The sequence below is a fragment of the Bos mutus genome, chromosome 7 (assembly GCF_027580195.1).
Source record: "Bos mutus isolate GX-2022 chromosome 7, NWIPB_WYAK_1.1, whole genome shotgun sequence".
NCBI lineage: Eukaryota > Metazoa > Chordata > Mammalia > Artiodactyla > Bovidae > Bos > Bos mutus.
The window spans coordinates 11075087-11090950 of NC_091623.1; the positions used below are offsets into that span (position 1 = coordinate 11075087).

Genomic DNA, 15864 nt, shown 5'->3' on the forward strand with positions numbered 1-15864 from the left:
CTCTCGCCTTAATGGTGTAAGAGCCAAATGAGCTTTGCGGGACAGCTAACCCCAAATGAAGTCCTGCGACTTAAGCTCATTGAAAGCCGAAGTCTGTGCTGGCGAGAGCCAGAGGGGCCACAAACGCCACAGTTCATTTGCAGGAAGGAAACAAATGTGGCTTTACGTGGGATTTTTACAGGAGGTCTGCCAAGCCAAATATCCAACTGAAGCATTTCCAGATTGTGATTTAAAGTACAACTTAAGCCTTGTCTCGGGTACAAATTATACAAGTGAGGGAAGAGATGGGGGATGAGGAGGATGGCGTAGTGAAATGTTAGAAAGAATTCTCTGTTGTTGATATTAAGGGACAAATTCTGGCCATTCAGTAAAGAAGGATGACTCCTCCTTATACTCTGGGGGTTGAGAGAAGGAACCTCAGGGAACATTTGTGTTTTTTTTTTTTTTTTTTTTCTTTCTTTTTGATTAAGGCATTTGTGGTCTAGAAAGAAGATTAAAGCAGGATCCGTTTCATTTGTTTAGTTTGCCTCACAGACATGAAGCTTCAGAATGGTAAGTGTCAATTATATTCCTACCTGTTGGGGAACTAGCCAGGAGCAGGAGACCTGAGCAAAGATGTGGTACTGCTTCCAGACTATTTTGCAGTTTCTGGCCAGTGATAGGAGCTGGTGTGTCAACAGAGAGAAAGTATAGATATCAAGTTTGGTTGGACTGGAAGGGTCTGTGCAACTTGCCCTTTAAGAGATGGTTCTTTAAAAAAAGAGAGAGAGATGGTTCTTTCTGCTGTTGCTGGTTTGACAATGATGGGACCTTTTTTAAGTGGGTTAAGGTATAACCCACTTAAATTGACTAGAAAAAATGTAAAAATATTCAGACAGTTTCATTCTGGGACATGAGTATTTTTTTTCCTTTTGAAGTTGCTACATAGTTGGTGGGATTTTTCCCCTCTGTTTAAAAAGTATCATCCAAATGTGTTTTATAAAATAGCATTTGGAAATTTTGCTTGTGGTATGGTCCTATGCTTTTAACCATCTTATTGAACTAGTTGGAAAGGAGCGACGTTTTTTGGTCTGAACTTCATTTCACTCTCCCAAAAGTGCCCTTGGTGTGTTTACCTGCTGCTTTAAGGGGTTCCAGCAAGACTTTTATTCAGTTATCACAAGCCCTCTGCGTGGGCCTCTCTGCTTGTGGAAATACATTCCTAAAACAGAGTAGTTGTTTTGTCTTGCTCTTTTTACCTTGTTGGTTTTTGTCATGGTAGAAAAGGACATGAGGCCGGGACAGTTTAACTGAGATTTCTTTAGCCTGAAATCTGTGGTCTTACAGATCTGTTTCAACTGTTTTCTAGCAAGCCTTACATTCTTTAGCCATTCGTGAGCCCGTCTGTGAAATGGGCTTGAGACCTGAGAAAATGTAACACCTCTGCACTCTGGAACTCTCAGTCATGGTGGTAAATATTTGAAAGGGAAAAATTGTAATAGAGAGTTGGCTAAGGGTCTGTCTGCAAGCTGTTCTCTGTGGGCCTGACTTTAGAAATGCTGGAAGCACCTGAAAACTGTCACTTGTTGGTTTTTATTTATAAGCGCATTAGGATAAAGTACGGTTTACGTGGTAACTGCAGAGAGAAATACAATACTCCCGATAAACAAAACTCGGCTTATATAACCAAAAAGTGACCTGGAGGAATGTGAGGGCTTGATAGAAGGCCCCGGTTCTCGGGTGCAGAGTCACAGCTTCATGTTTAATTTAACAAAACATTAAACATTTCATGTTTAATTTAATGAAACATTAGAGCAGTAGGATTTGTCACCTTCATGACAGAATGTCAGAACTCTGGGATAGTTGAAGAATATATGTTCTTTCTGCAGAATTCACATGTGACACTTGGAAATGTTTCACATCCAAAGACCTTTGCTTTATTTAGGGGCCTTTTTCCCCCTCTGAGCGACACCAAAAAAGCAAAAATGCAAGTAAAACAACAAAAACAGCACCACATTAGGCATGCACTACTAGTCTAGCTAATTTTAGGGGGGCTATTAGCAGGCGTTTAGGCAAATCTATTAACGTTTAGCATCAGCACAAATGCAATCGCATTTCTTCTTCTTGTGCTTCTGACAAAATGAGCACAAGGATCTCCAGGACAACAAAAGAATGGATATTGCAGTCTCATTTGTTATGTAGTAAACTTTTTATTTAACCCACTTGGATTTTTTTTTTTTTTAATGAGCTATTTAAGAAAGTGGGATGTGATATTTGGGGAAAATTGAAGGTAATGTATCTGTTTGATAAAGATTGTTACCAGTGAGACAGAAGAAATCCTTGGTATGGCATTGCTTGCCAGTACATTTTTTTTTTCCTCTTCTTAGTGGGAAAAATGTGGTTGGTGGTTGATAATGCTACTTTGCCTTTGGCTTGTGATGGAAGATTTTCCTTTTTGTATTTCCAAGTGCAAAAATATAGATATGCCCTACCTCCCTGTCCAAATTCGTGAGGCTCTGTTTTCCTCTCATGCTTTCAATGTTTAGTTTCTTTCAGTAGAAAAGAAGACTTTATATTTGAGCCATGAAGATGATTAGCAATTCATAAAACATATGTGAGAGCGTACAGATGTGTGTTTACACACACATGCATACATATACATATGCACACAGCATACAGACATACAAAAGCCTCCCCCCAGATTCTGCCTCCATTCCTTTGAATTATCCCTTGCCCCGTTTCTGGAGTGTTTTTATCCAACACGACCAGCACAAAATTTTGCGAGTATGGTATCTGGCTTTGTGATGGCAGGAGTATGAATACCTCTCCGTGTTATTATAGACTCAGTCTGAATGTGTGTGCTTCCTTGCACGCCTTGAAGTGGCTGAGACCAGATGCTTCAGCGAGAGATGTCATATTAATGCAATTCAGAGGAGCATATGGCAAGAGAAAAATCGTTACGACAGTGACTGACCTAAAGAGCAAGTAGCATTTTTAACCTAAAAAAAAAAAATTTGTTTTAACCCTCTCCTAAGTAGCAGCAGATACTTTCTTGAGTTGATTTTTCTTTTAACTCTCCTGGAGGTTGCATTCAGGATTGGGGGTACAAAGGAATAGCCTGGACTGCTAGGGAGCCCTATTTACTTTGACGTGGGGGCAGAGGGGAAGGCAGGATGGTTGGCCTGTGCTCACTCACCACCCACTCCCCAGGAGGGCCTTTGGGTCCAAGGGCTGAGATCCAGTGGGGTCAGGGGGCAGCTTATCTTTGACTGCCTTGATGACACCCCAACCCCGCCCTGAAGAGCCCCCCAGCTGAGGAGCCTACTGCCTATGTAATCCCTTTCTGACCACCGTCCCATCCCACTGGTGGCTCTCTTCCCTTCAAAGCGCCTCTTTTGAGGCCTGTTTCTGTGCTGGCACTCTGACAGGCACTGGAGGGAAAAGCAAATGAGACGTGGTCCCCATCCTGAAGGAGATCCCGTCTCATGGGGAAGGGCGGCCAACAGAAATGCAGACTGCATAGTCCTCAGTGCTGAGGAAGGAAAGTCTTGAACGGCCACAGGCACCAGATGGGTGCAGAGGAAGAAGGTCAGGAAACAGGAAAGGCTTGGTAGAGGCCGTTGATCAAGAGAAGTAGCCCGGAAGCTTCCCTTGGAAGATGTGGGGTGGGGTCTTGTGGGCCCTGAAAATGGCCAGTCGTGGGCTTCCCTGGTGACTCAGATGGTAAAGAATCTGCCTGCAGTGCAGGAGGCCGGGTTCGATCCCTGAGTCAGGAAGATCCCCTGGAGGAGGGAATGGCAACCCACTTCAGTATTCTTGCCTGGTGGACGACAGCCCATGGGGTTGCAGAGAGTCAGACATGACTGAGTGGCTTTCACTTTCCCTTTGGCAGATCACTTCAGGTGCTCAGTCCAGGAAGGTAGGTACACAGGGCACGATGAAGGCAAAGGATTGGACTAGATGGGTGGGTGGAGCCCTCGTGGTTATTGGCTTTCCATACCCTCCAGTCTGGGCCACTCTCTTAAAAGTGTAAAGCAGCCAGGCTGTTCGTGGCAGTAAGCACAGTGAAGGCCAGACACTGGGCATTAGGAGAGAACTCCTGAGCTTTGCAATTTCCATTCCTAATTCAACTAAAAAAAAAAAAAATTGCACCGGCTGCCACCATGTGAACCAAACAATTAAATGCAAAGGTCCCAGATGGAGCCTCGGGGCTGCTAGCTGGCATCCTCCACATGTGGACAAGAGGATGTCTACAAAGAGATTTCACCCTCCGGCTCAAATCCAACTAGCTTTCGATCTAAAAGGAGTTTAGAGAGACGTGTTTCCATATACATAAACAGTGTGTTTCGAGACACAGTGTCTCCAAAATTCTCTAACTTTCAAGTGCTCTCACTTGAAATTCTGGTTGTGGGGCAGAGGGTCAAAATACATATATCTATGTTTACCTGTGCTTTGCAGGTATTTATATAGTAGTGGGTGTGTGCAGTTTCCTTCACGGAGTCAAAGCTCCTGGAGGTGGAATCAGAAATCTGGGTTGAAATGCCGACCTCATGAATAAAGACATACACAGTCAGCCTGTCTCAGCTAATGAGGGCCTTTGTGTTTAGCCCATGGAGAAGGAAATGGCAACCCACTCCAGTATTCTTGTCTGAAGAATCCCATGGACAGAGGAGCCTGGCGGGCTACAGTCCAGGGGATTGCAGAGTCGGACCCAACTGAGCACTCACACATGTGCTTAGCCCATGCTATAGGAGGTTTGGGGGCATTTTTCCTTTGTATTCAATTTTTTGTATCTTCTCATCAGCAGCAGAACTCTCTACCCTCCAGTCATGGCAGAAAAGCTCCCGCTGCTGTTAGAGAGCCCTCGCGGGTTCTGCGCTATCTTTTGAGAATGCAGCCCCCACTGAGTGAGGTGGTGGGAAGGAGGCTGCCAGCGATTGCCTTGACCTTGACTCCCTGCTACCACTTGACCTGCATCTGGCCCCAGGTTGGGATGCGTGCCAGTCTGTCGGCTGTGCATCACAGGAGAGACCAGCCAGAGGAGCCCATCCATCATCCCACAGGCTCTGCCTCCCGAATTGTCAGGGCTCCCGGGGTGTTAAGAGCTGGGCCAGCGATGAGCGACCCAGGCCTGGGCCCTGGCTCTCTGGCTGCTTTTAAGGATGGGTGCTGACATGTGAATTTTTTCGAGTGACTGACCCCTCCCTGCCCTAATTTATCTGTCTGAAGAGTGGAGAGTAATACTTCTCAACTCTGTGAAAATAATAATGATTTTTTTTTTAATTTGACCAATATATCAGCTCAGACCCTAGTCCTGCAAACCAGCCACAACTGCTGTGCATTCCCGGATTCCCTGGGCTCCTGCTCTCATTTCCATCCCCAGGCCTGCCACCCAGGGCCCAGAGTCTCAGGGTCCAGCGGCCTGGCCTGTCACAGTGCCGGCACGAGTTCCTTTCTCTCCGCTTCATATCAATCCACTTGTAGAATTCGGCCCCTTTCTCCTGGCACGTACAGAAAAGGCATCACAACCTGGCGAACAAACACACAGGCAAACACAGTCAGCCGCCCAAGACCTCTGAGCAGAGTACGCTGAAGAATTGCATCTGCAGGCCATAAAATGGACTTTGGAATATTTTATGCCCTCCACGCATTCCAGTATTCTTGCCTGGAGAAGCCCCATGGACAGAGGAGCCTGGCGGGTTACAATCTATGGGGTCGCAAAGAGTCAGAAATTACTGAGATAAGCATGTGCGCACGTGCGTGCACACCCACACACACACTCGTGCCCACTCTCCACTTCTTAGGGCTTCCTAGGTGGAGCTAGTGGTAAGGAACCTACCTGCCAATGCAGGAGACACAGGAGACATGAGTTCAATCCATGGGTCAGGAAGATGCCCTAGAGAAGGGCAGGACAACCCACTCCAGTATTCTTACCTGAAGAATCCCATGGACAGAGGAGCCTGGAGGACTAGAGTCCATGGGGTCACGAAAAAGTTGTACATGACTGAAGCATTAGCACACACCCCCTTCTTAAACAGTTGCTGAAGCTCTAGGAAGCGAAGTCAATAATGATCTGTCTACCTACTCCACCTGCCCACCAAGCTCCATGTGGTGTCTGTCTCTTTCCTAACTGACCAGAAATTCAGTGTTTCTCCCATTATGCTTACGCAGAGCAGGTCAGCAGTCTTCACCTCTGCCCCCAGAGCCAGTGCCCTTGGCATGATGTTGGCAGACAGAAGCCAGTCTGTTCCTCGCTTGGCCTCTCTCCCTATCTCAGCAGATTCTGCTGGAGGAAGACAGTCAGAGAGAGATTTAGCTCCTTGAAGAGCTGAATAATACCACTTCCCATCACCAAACTCTAAGCCACCAGAAAGGAAAAGCTGTTAGGTTCTTGTTTTAAATAAGAGTTTTTCAGACATAGTGCTTTATGTATTTCATTATGCTTTTCAATGCCCTTCCCCCATGGCCAGTTGATTGACATATTGATTATAGAGGCAGTGTGGCTGAGTAAGAGTCCAGACTCTGATGCTTGGCCCCTTGTGTGACCCTGAGCGAGTTAAAGTTCTCTGCTGCGCTGTGCTCAGTCGTGTCTGACTCTTTGCTTCCCCATGGACTATAGACCCCATGGGATTCTCCAGGCAAGAATACTGGAGTGGGTTGCCATTTCCTCCTCCAAAGTTCTCTGAGCTCCAGGTAAATGAGGGGTCATCTTGGTGTCTCTCTGATCCCTCTTATGTGATTCAGTGAGATGTTATCTCAGAACTGGGCACGTGCAATGGTTGTTTCTTCGGGTGTCTGCATTGATTTTCCTCCAAATTTTATGATGGGATTGTTGCTTTTATTTCCAAAGAAAGAGGAAGAATTTCAGTTGAACTTGGCAGGGCGCTGAGATTCTGGCAGAACACACCCCAGCCCACCACATAGAAATTGACACAAGTTAGGGACGTCCCTCCTGTTCAAGACAGAAGGTGTTGTGGGGGGCAGGGAGGTGGTCCTGCTAGCTTCCTCCATGCAGGCTTTTGGGTTGGTGTCTGTTTCTCTTCAGTCACCATCTTTCCTACTGCTCACAGACCCGAAATGGTTCAGAATAACCGGCCATAGCAGAACTTTTTTTTTTTTCCCCAAGCAGAGTATTACCAGAAATGCAAACACTCAAAATTATCTCATTCATCTCTGGTGGCAGAGAATCCAATTGTTCGCTCTTGGTTTGAGTCCTCAGAGGGCGGGGCTGGCAGGGGGGCAAGGACAATTATGGCGACTAAATTTTAATCAACAGTTTCAGTGACAATATTGAATTAAAAAGTTACTAGCTACTAGTTAGAGCACGGCTCAGCTCCTACACGGGCAAATCAGTCATTCTGTGGTGATTAACATCTATTCAGAACAGAGAATGTATTATGGGTACCAAATTATCATAGGAATTAATGCAGTCTTTTTAAAGGGCTTAAAATATGTTAATAAATACAGTATTCCAGCACCTGCAGCTCAAGAAACTAAAGTCATTAAAGATGGATATAATTATATTTATTATTGCAGGGATCTAGGTGGGGGGGAAAACAGTTTAATGAGCATGAATGAAACAGGGGTTCTTTATTTAAAACTTCTTACCTAAAGAAACTGTTCCCTTTGAGGAAGGAGGTATTTCATAGAATTGTTGAATTAGAGAACTATACAAAAGGTGAATTAGAGACAGTAATATTCTAAGTTTGGGGCAATGAACTTCAGAGGTCCGCTGGGGACATGGCAAAACTCTCCACTTCCTTGGCATTGAGCTTGGCATGGGATTCAGCATCCCCCGGCTTCAGTTTCCTCCACCTTCCCATTTATGTTTCACCCAAGAGCCCCAGCCTTTTTGCAGTTTCTAAAACATACCCAGCTCTTGCCCACCCCAGGGCCTTAGCATGTGCTTTTACCTTGGTCTGAGGTTTATTTTATACTACTTTATTAGTACAATGCTAGGCTCCATCCCCAAACAAATTTTCCTTACCAGCTCATTTAATCCTCACAACAGTCTGATGGACTAAATCAATCTCCTTATCAGCTCCATTCTGTAGACAAGGAAATGAGTCAAAAGGAGGTCAAGGGCCTTGCCCTGGGTCTTGCTAACTTGAGGTCTCCTCTTTGCCACCAAGTTTTGTTGCTTCTTTGTGGGGTCGGCCACTACCAGCTCTCAGCTCATATGCTGTCCCTGGCAGCTTAATCTCATTCATTCTCCCCCATGGAACTTTTCAGGATCTAGCTTATCCTCTGCAGCACATATTGTGTTAGTTGCTCAGTTGTGTCTGACTCTTTGTGACCTCATGGACTGTAGCCTGCCAGGCTCCTCTGTTCATGGGATTCTCCAGGCATGAATGCTGGAGTGGGTTGCCCTGCCTTCCCCCAGGGGATCTTCCCATCCCAGGCATCGCACCCAGATCTCCCGCACTGCAGGCAGATTCTTCACTGTCTGAGCCACCGTTAGACGCGTGTGTGTTTTCAGTCGTTTTCATTTTCTGGCACTAGCATCATGTCCGTGAAGACAGCAACTGTTCTTGTTTGATGCTCTATCCCCAATCGTATTCAAGTAACTGACATTTAATAAGTACTGAATAAATATTTGTTTAATGGGTCTTTGAATTCATATGTACAGCATTTGCTGTCTGTAGCCAGAATAAATGGTATTTTTCATCTATCTGTCTATCCACATAGATTGACAAATAAGTGAAACAAAATTGTTTTTCAAATTTTCAAAAGGAGAAGGTAACTTTCTTTTTGTGATTAAATCCTTCTTAGTCAATTGATATAAAAATGGCAGCCTAGTATAGCCATGTCAGTATTAAATCTGGGTCTTTAGTAGAGACAAAAAGTTGTAGAACATTTATAGAGATTGATCAGTAAATAATCAGAGAAGCTGAGAGGAGAAGCCACTTGCTCAAGTTTGGGAGGGGGTCAGGACTGGATTCAAGAGCAAACCCTAGTGCTCTTGGCTCATGATCCAGTGTTGTTTCTGCACATCTGCCTTGCTTACACAGTCACCCAAGCTGATAGCATCAAGAGAAACTCATCAGAAACGGAAGAGCACTTAAGACTAACTGTGGCTGCTGCTGAGAACGTTGTATTTGGCAGGTCAGGAGTGGTGGATTTAAGTGCTCTTATTTTCTTAAATCTTGGGGGTGTTGGAGGTGAAAATTAACTGTCTGTCCTCGTGGTGGAATGCATTTGAAATGCTATTTCCTGTTATGAAGTGAAAGAAGAAAAATAAACACACATCATGTGGAATTAGAAATGGAGATCACAATTCTAAACATCACACCCTAGAGGAAGATACCACCTTTGAGAAACTATCTCAGTTCTCTGGTTTGCCAGCTTATAGGGAATATGGTCTGGCTCCTAAAATCCCCAACACCATGAATTTTTTGTTTTTACAATTTAGAAGCCATGGATCACATTGAGAATGTGATTAAACTTTTGGGCCATATGCCCAGAGAAAAGGAATATGGACAAACGTGAGATGTTTTGCAGATTATTTCAGGGAGCTCATGGACACAATTTTGTCCATTTCATAGATCTCTAGAGACCCATGGATTTCGATTTAAGAAGTCCTGGTAGCACAGAATGCATAATAATATTAGTTAATTATAATAGCTAATATTTATTAAGCACTTATGTGTCAGATACTTGGCTCATTAGATAGATAGGTATGCTTTCTATGTGAATTATGCATATATGTAAATTTTTTATTTAATTCTCAGGGGTCACAGTTGTTCCCATTTTGCAGATGAGGAAGCTGAGAATCAGAAGAAGCTAAATAAGCCAGAAAATATTGGAACCTGGATTAGAACCCAGGTGATTTGATACCATAGCCACATAAAGGCAGGCATAGGACATTTTCATAAAGTAGGCCTTGATCATATTGTATGCAATGCTGTGGTAAATCCCATGGTAGCAGATACATGGTAGAAGATACAGGCTAAATAGAACACCTTTAGAGTGTCGGAATTCCTGATAGCTCAGTTGGTAAAGAATGAGCAATGCAAGAGACCTGGGTTCAATCCCTAGGTTGGGAAGATGCCCTTGTGAAGAGAAAGGCTACCCACTCCAGTATTCTGGCCTAGACAATTCCATGGACTGTATATCCATGGGATTGCAAAGAGTCAGACATGACTGAGCGACTTTCACTTTCACTTTAGAGTGTCAGTGAAAGCTATGAAGGGCTGGAGACTCCATGCTCCAGGTCTTTCATTTCCTCAGAGAAGCAATCAGAATGGTATCGGGGTATCTCCTCTTTCCAAGAACTTCCCTCCACCTTCCCACATACTGGGAGACTGGAGTACCAAGGAACTAAATGGTAGTTCTTGTGGTTTTATTATTGCCCATGTTTAGATCGGGGCTTCCCTGGTGGCTCAGACAGTAAAGAATCCACCTGCAATGCAGGAGACCCAGGTTCAATCCCTGGGTTGGGAAGATCCCCTGGAGAAGGGAATGGCTACCCCCCTCCAGTATTCTTGCCTGGAGAATTCCATGGAGCCTGGCGAGCTACAGTCCATGGGGTCACAAAGAGTCGGACATGACTGAGTGGCTAACACATACATATTTAGTTAACTTTCAATTTGATAGTGTCTGTCATCAGATGGGCAGATGGGCCCTGTCTGAATGTGAAGCCATCTTAAGAATATTCAGAACCACTTTACAAGAGGCTATTAGTTTGAGAAGTATTCAATTATTTCTTGCTTTCCTCAGGAGGATAAACAGTGAACCCATTAGAAGTTGCTTGAGAATGTTCCTGTGACCACTTTTTCTTCCTCCTTTCTTTTTTGAAGGAAACAAAACGTTATTTTTACTTAGATGTGGATGTCATTTATCAAGTTAGAGCTAATAACTTGAATGAATTTGCATATTTCCATTGTTTTATTTTTCATTCATTGGGATTTATCTAGCCATTTCGTTTGTGATTGATGTCCTAAGCACTTGCTTTGGTCTAGGCCCTTGGCTGGGTACTGAGAATAAAGAAGTGAGTCAGATACAGCATGTGGCCTCAAGGAGTCTAGTAGGAGAGCAGGCCGTGTGAACAAATCTGTGTAAGGCGTTGCAGTGTGTAGTACAGCGTGGAAGCAGCTGCCGGAGTAGTTGGTCGACTCGCGTTCAGAAGATTATCACTGGCTACGCGGGCGGGAAAAATGTGTTCCCTAGAATACAGATTCTTAAACTTGAGTAGGCATCAGAAACCCCCAGAGGGCTTGTTAAAACAAGATTAATGGGCCCCAACCTGAGATTCTAATTCCATATGTATGGAGTTGGTCCTCAAATCTGCATTTCTAAGGAAGTTCTCAGATAATGGTAACGCTGCTGGTCCAGGGAACACACTTTGAGAACCCCTCTTCTAGCCTTTCCAGAGGACGGATGATATAGAAAATATTCTTTACTGTTTCTATGGTTTTATCCCCTAAGTTAAAAATATTTCATCCTCTTGTTACTGAGTCCAGGTTCACACCACTAACCGCACAACAGGCCAGTAAATTGAGAGACAAGTTGTTGGGGCAAGGAATAAGAACTGTATTCAGAAAGAGCAGACCAAGAAAGACAGTGTCCACTAGAATCATCTTAATGGAGTTAGAATTCAAGCTTCTTTTATACTGAAAGAGGAGGGGTGTGGTTGGTTGGTACAAACTTCTTGGTATCTGAATCCTTTGTTTTTGCAGCTGTTTACAAAGGTCAGGTCCTGATGTTCCTATAAACCTCCAACAAGTCAAATATTATTCTCTATTCTGCAACTTTTTATCTCTAAGAATGGAAAAGTATTATACCTTTAAAGCCAGAGCCTTGAGAATAGGCTCTCCTGTGTATTTTAGACTATTGGTGGCATTCTTAACTTGTAGCAAAAAAACAGTAGGATACAAAGGTTAAAGTAAAAGAAACAGGTCCAGTATGGAGTCATATTTGTTCTTCCCTGTTATATTCTCTCTGTCTTGTTTAAGGTTTCCTTATAAAAGTGTATGCTTCTGTTCTCGCCTTTGAAAGTATAGTTCTGTAGTGTTCTCCAAGTTTTCCTTTTTAAGTTCTTGACTTTGACCTCTCATAGGAGGGAACAGCGAGATGCTAAGAGAAATGATAGACCACTTAACACGAATCATGTATAAATTCTAGTGGATGTGAGGGTGTGAGGATGAGTTTCTTAAAAAAAAAGTGGTTAGCACTGAGTCTTACAAAATACTGTGGATGGACAATTAAATAAACAAGGCAGTCAGATTTCAGATCCCCTCCCGTACATCCTCAGGTCATCCCACATCCTATGGGCCCCACATCATGCTCACAGAGAAATGAAAGAGAGAGACAAGCGACCAAGGAACACCCAAAAAAAGTCTTACACGGTGAGAGTATTGCAGGCTTTTCATAAATAGAGTCACGTTTTTGGCCAAATGCAATGGAAAATGTGAACTCGTGTCAGAAAACAATACCCAGTTTCTAGATTAATGATTCTTCCTCTTTTTCTTTATTCTTTTGGCCCATTTTGCACAGCAAATAAGAACCTTGTGGACAGAAAGATCATCATTTGTCAATCCTTTTGCAGCAATTTTCCTAACAGTTCTTTCAGCTCTAAATGCTTTTAAGCATCTGTCAGTAGCATATAATAGCCTTAATGGGAGGGGAAAACAACAACAACAACAGTAACAACTCTTCGTTGCATAAGAATGAACTTAGTGTCTCTCCCCTTCCTGGACACAGTGAAAATGATCATCCGTCCATATGTGGGTTTCCACACGCAGCTGTGCTGTTATTGTTTGTGCGTAGACCTTAAGTTGTCTGTAATTTTTATGTGTGGAGGAATGATGCCAATTGAGACAGAGAATGGACCCCCTCCCCCCAAAAAAAATTCAGTGTCTCAGTGATGAGACAAGTCAATAAACAGCTTGATTACTAATTCATTCAGGAACAAAAATAATGGCGTTCTAAAGTAGAATGACCAAATCCAATAACTAACTGTTTGTCAGGGCAGTAATAATGGTATTTGTATCTCTTTTAATTGGCTTTAACCTTTCCCTTCATGTGTGCAGTATTAAAAAATTAAAGAGGAAAGTATTTAGAGGCATGGATTTACGGCACTGTGTGGATTACATGCTTTTAATGAGGTCAGGACAATAAACCATCTGAGCAGAACCTGCTGCCCAGTGATGAATTACTCCCTTTTACAACAGATAGAAGACAGCCAGTGTGTGGGCACACGCATGCTCACAGGCTCATCTGTAGACCAGGTGATGCTCTGCTTCGCTGTTGAGCTAACAGAGTGTTTCCAGTTACAAGGAGGGTCCAGAACTTTTCAAAATACAGAGCTGTAATATACCAGGTGAAAAAGAGAAACTCGCAGACTAGAATGCACAGTGTGTATGTTAGATATTGACTCATGCATGTCTGTTCATGTTGCAAGTACATGTGGATAGACGAAGGAATGATGGAGAGAAGGAAAAGAGAGAATGGGAGGAATGGAAGGAGGGAAGGAGAGGGGAAGGGCAAGAAGCACAGATAATGTGGAAGGAGCATGCTGTAGTGTTCTGGAGCTGGCTTGGATTGTCATGTAGGGTTGATTATGTAACAGCCTTTCCCGATTCCATCAAAACTGCAGCTGAAAATTGCACATGGTGGATGTATCGACCCCACAGAAATAAGCAAATGCTATTATAAACCAGAACTTTTTTTCTGCAAAGCCAATTGTTAAGCTTTTGGACATGCAACGAATACTGCTGGACATACAACAAACCAGAGTGTTTATATCTAGAAAGCAGGTTGACTAGGAGAAGGAGTGGTCCATGAAGCAGAAGTGTTGGGGCTGAGAAACAAGTATGTTTCCTCTTTATTGCTACAGTTTCCAATAGCATTTATTACTTTATAGTAATAATAATTGCTTTTAAACAGTTCGTTGTAAAATTGTTCCACAAATATCACTGAAACATTTTTTAAAATATATAGAATTAATCACCTTTGCTTTGTAAGTCAGGTACAGAACACTTTGTACAAGGAAAAGCAATTCAGACAAGTGATAGAATCAAATACTCAAGGGACTTAAGACTCAGGGCACTCGGAAGTGTGTGCTTTGGTGGTGAAAACTTCCTCAGTCTTCCAAATCCAAAGGAAAACAGAATCACACACAAAGTGTGAATGGACCCTGGCTCCGGAGTGTGTAGTGTTTGCAGTCAGATCCCACCCCACAGTAAATGCTAGTGACGAAAGTCTGATGGTGTCCATCCAGAGCTCGTCTCCTCATGTTGACCAGTTAAGCCAAATCACCTCACAGTCTTTACCTAATCAGTAGCCTTGAGCTGACAGCATGAAACGTTGCTAATGAAGAGAAAAGCACTCCAGCCCAGAAACGGAGCTGCGACCCCACTGTAAAGGTGCCATCCACGGGGTCCAGCCAGTCTGTCACCACCTGAAGTGATGGTGATGCTTTCTTTTCCCACTCTCAGATGCTGAGATCTCTAGTCCACCTCCGTAAGGTGCAGAGGAAAAGAGGCTCACCATTTCCCCTTCCTTTCCACACCGCTGTCTGTCTGCTCAGTTCTATCTCCATGAACTCCAGGTGATATCCTACTAATGACCAGATTGCTCCTGTTTCCTAGGACTCTTACAGATGAAAGTCCCACATCTAAAAGCCCATACCTCAACCATTCATGAAGATAGATGCTTGATTTTATAAATGTGTATTCATTCATTCGACATATTTCTGTTACTGACCAGGGTTCTCAGTCTTTTTATTTTTTTATTTTTATTTTTTTTAATTTTATTTTATTTTTAAACTTTACATAATCGTATTAGTTTTGCCAAATATCAAAACGAATCCACCACAGGTATACTTGTGTTCCCCATCCTGAACCCTCCTCCCCGCTCCCTCCCCATACCATCCCTCTGGGTCGTCCCAGTGCACCAGCCCCAAGCATCCAGTATCGTGTATCGAACCTGGACTGGCATCTCGTTTCATACATGATATTTTACATGTTTCAATGCCATTCTCCCAAATCTTCCCACCCTCTCCCTCTCCCATAGAGTCCATAAGACTGTTCTATACATCAGTGTCTCTTTTGCTGTCTCGTACACAGGGTTATTGTTACCATCTTTCTAAATTCCATATATATGCCTTATTATACTGTATTGGTGTTTTTCCTTCTGGCTTACTTCACTCTGTATAATAGGCTCCAGTTTCATCCACCTCATTAGAACTGATTCAAATGTTTTCTTTTTAATGGCTGAGTATCAATAAAAATTGATAGGCCAGATAAGAAACAGGCAAGGCTTTCTTGGGGCCCCTGCTACAGCAGGGGGAGAGCAAAAACAAGTAATATTTTCCCTTGCTCACTGGCTCACGTGCTGAGGAGGGTTGAGCTGGTTCCTTATGTGGGATGAGGGTAAAGGTACGTCCAGGGATCAGACCAGAGGGGCGGGTTAGGTGGTTTGCCCACCCCTTGGTGGTGTGTGCAGCAGGCATGAGCAGTACCCTGTTTTTCCTCCTGACACTCTGCTTTTAGGGCTTCCCTGATGGCTCAGAAGGTAAAGAATCCACCTGCAAAGCAGGAGATCCAGGTTCAATCCCTGGATGGGGAAGATCCTGGATGGGGAAGATCCTGGATTAGGAAACACTCCAGTATTCTTGCCTGGGAAATGCCATGAACAGAGAAGCCTGGCAGGCTACAGTCCATGGGTCACAGGATCGGACACAACTGAGCGACTGACACTTTCACACTTTAACCCTGCTTTTGCTCCCAGCTTTTCAGGAGTGTCACTTGGGTTTTCTGGTCTCTTTGTATCTTGTCCATAATTTCCCCAACTGCACATGCACTCAGTTATTTTCAGTCCCTTAGAGTTTCTTTGTGTTTTGTCGCTCAAGGAGGCGTTTGTCCAGGTATAAGTACTGCTGCA

General features: G+C 43.7%; 1 protein-coding gene across 1 annotated transcript in view; it reads left to right on the plus strand.

Moving 5' to 3' along the window:
* Nucleotides 1-342: 342 nt before the first annotated feature.
* The window catches only part of TENM2 (teneurin transmembrane protein 2), a 488845-nt gene continuing 473323 nt past the window's right edge, over nt 343-15864 (plus strand). Inside the window, 1 exon segment of the mRNA XM_070373048.1 lies at nt 343-552. Coding sequence (XP_070229149.1) covers nt 537-552 — 16 coding nt within the window. The 5' untranslated portion in view covers nt 343-536.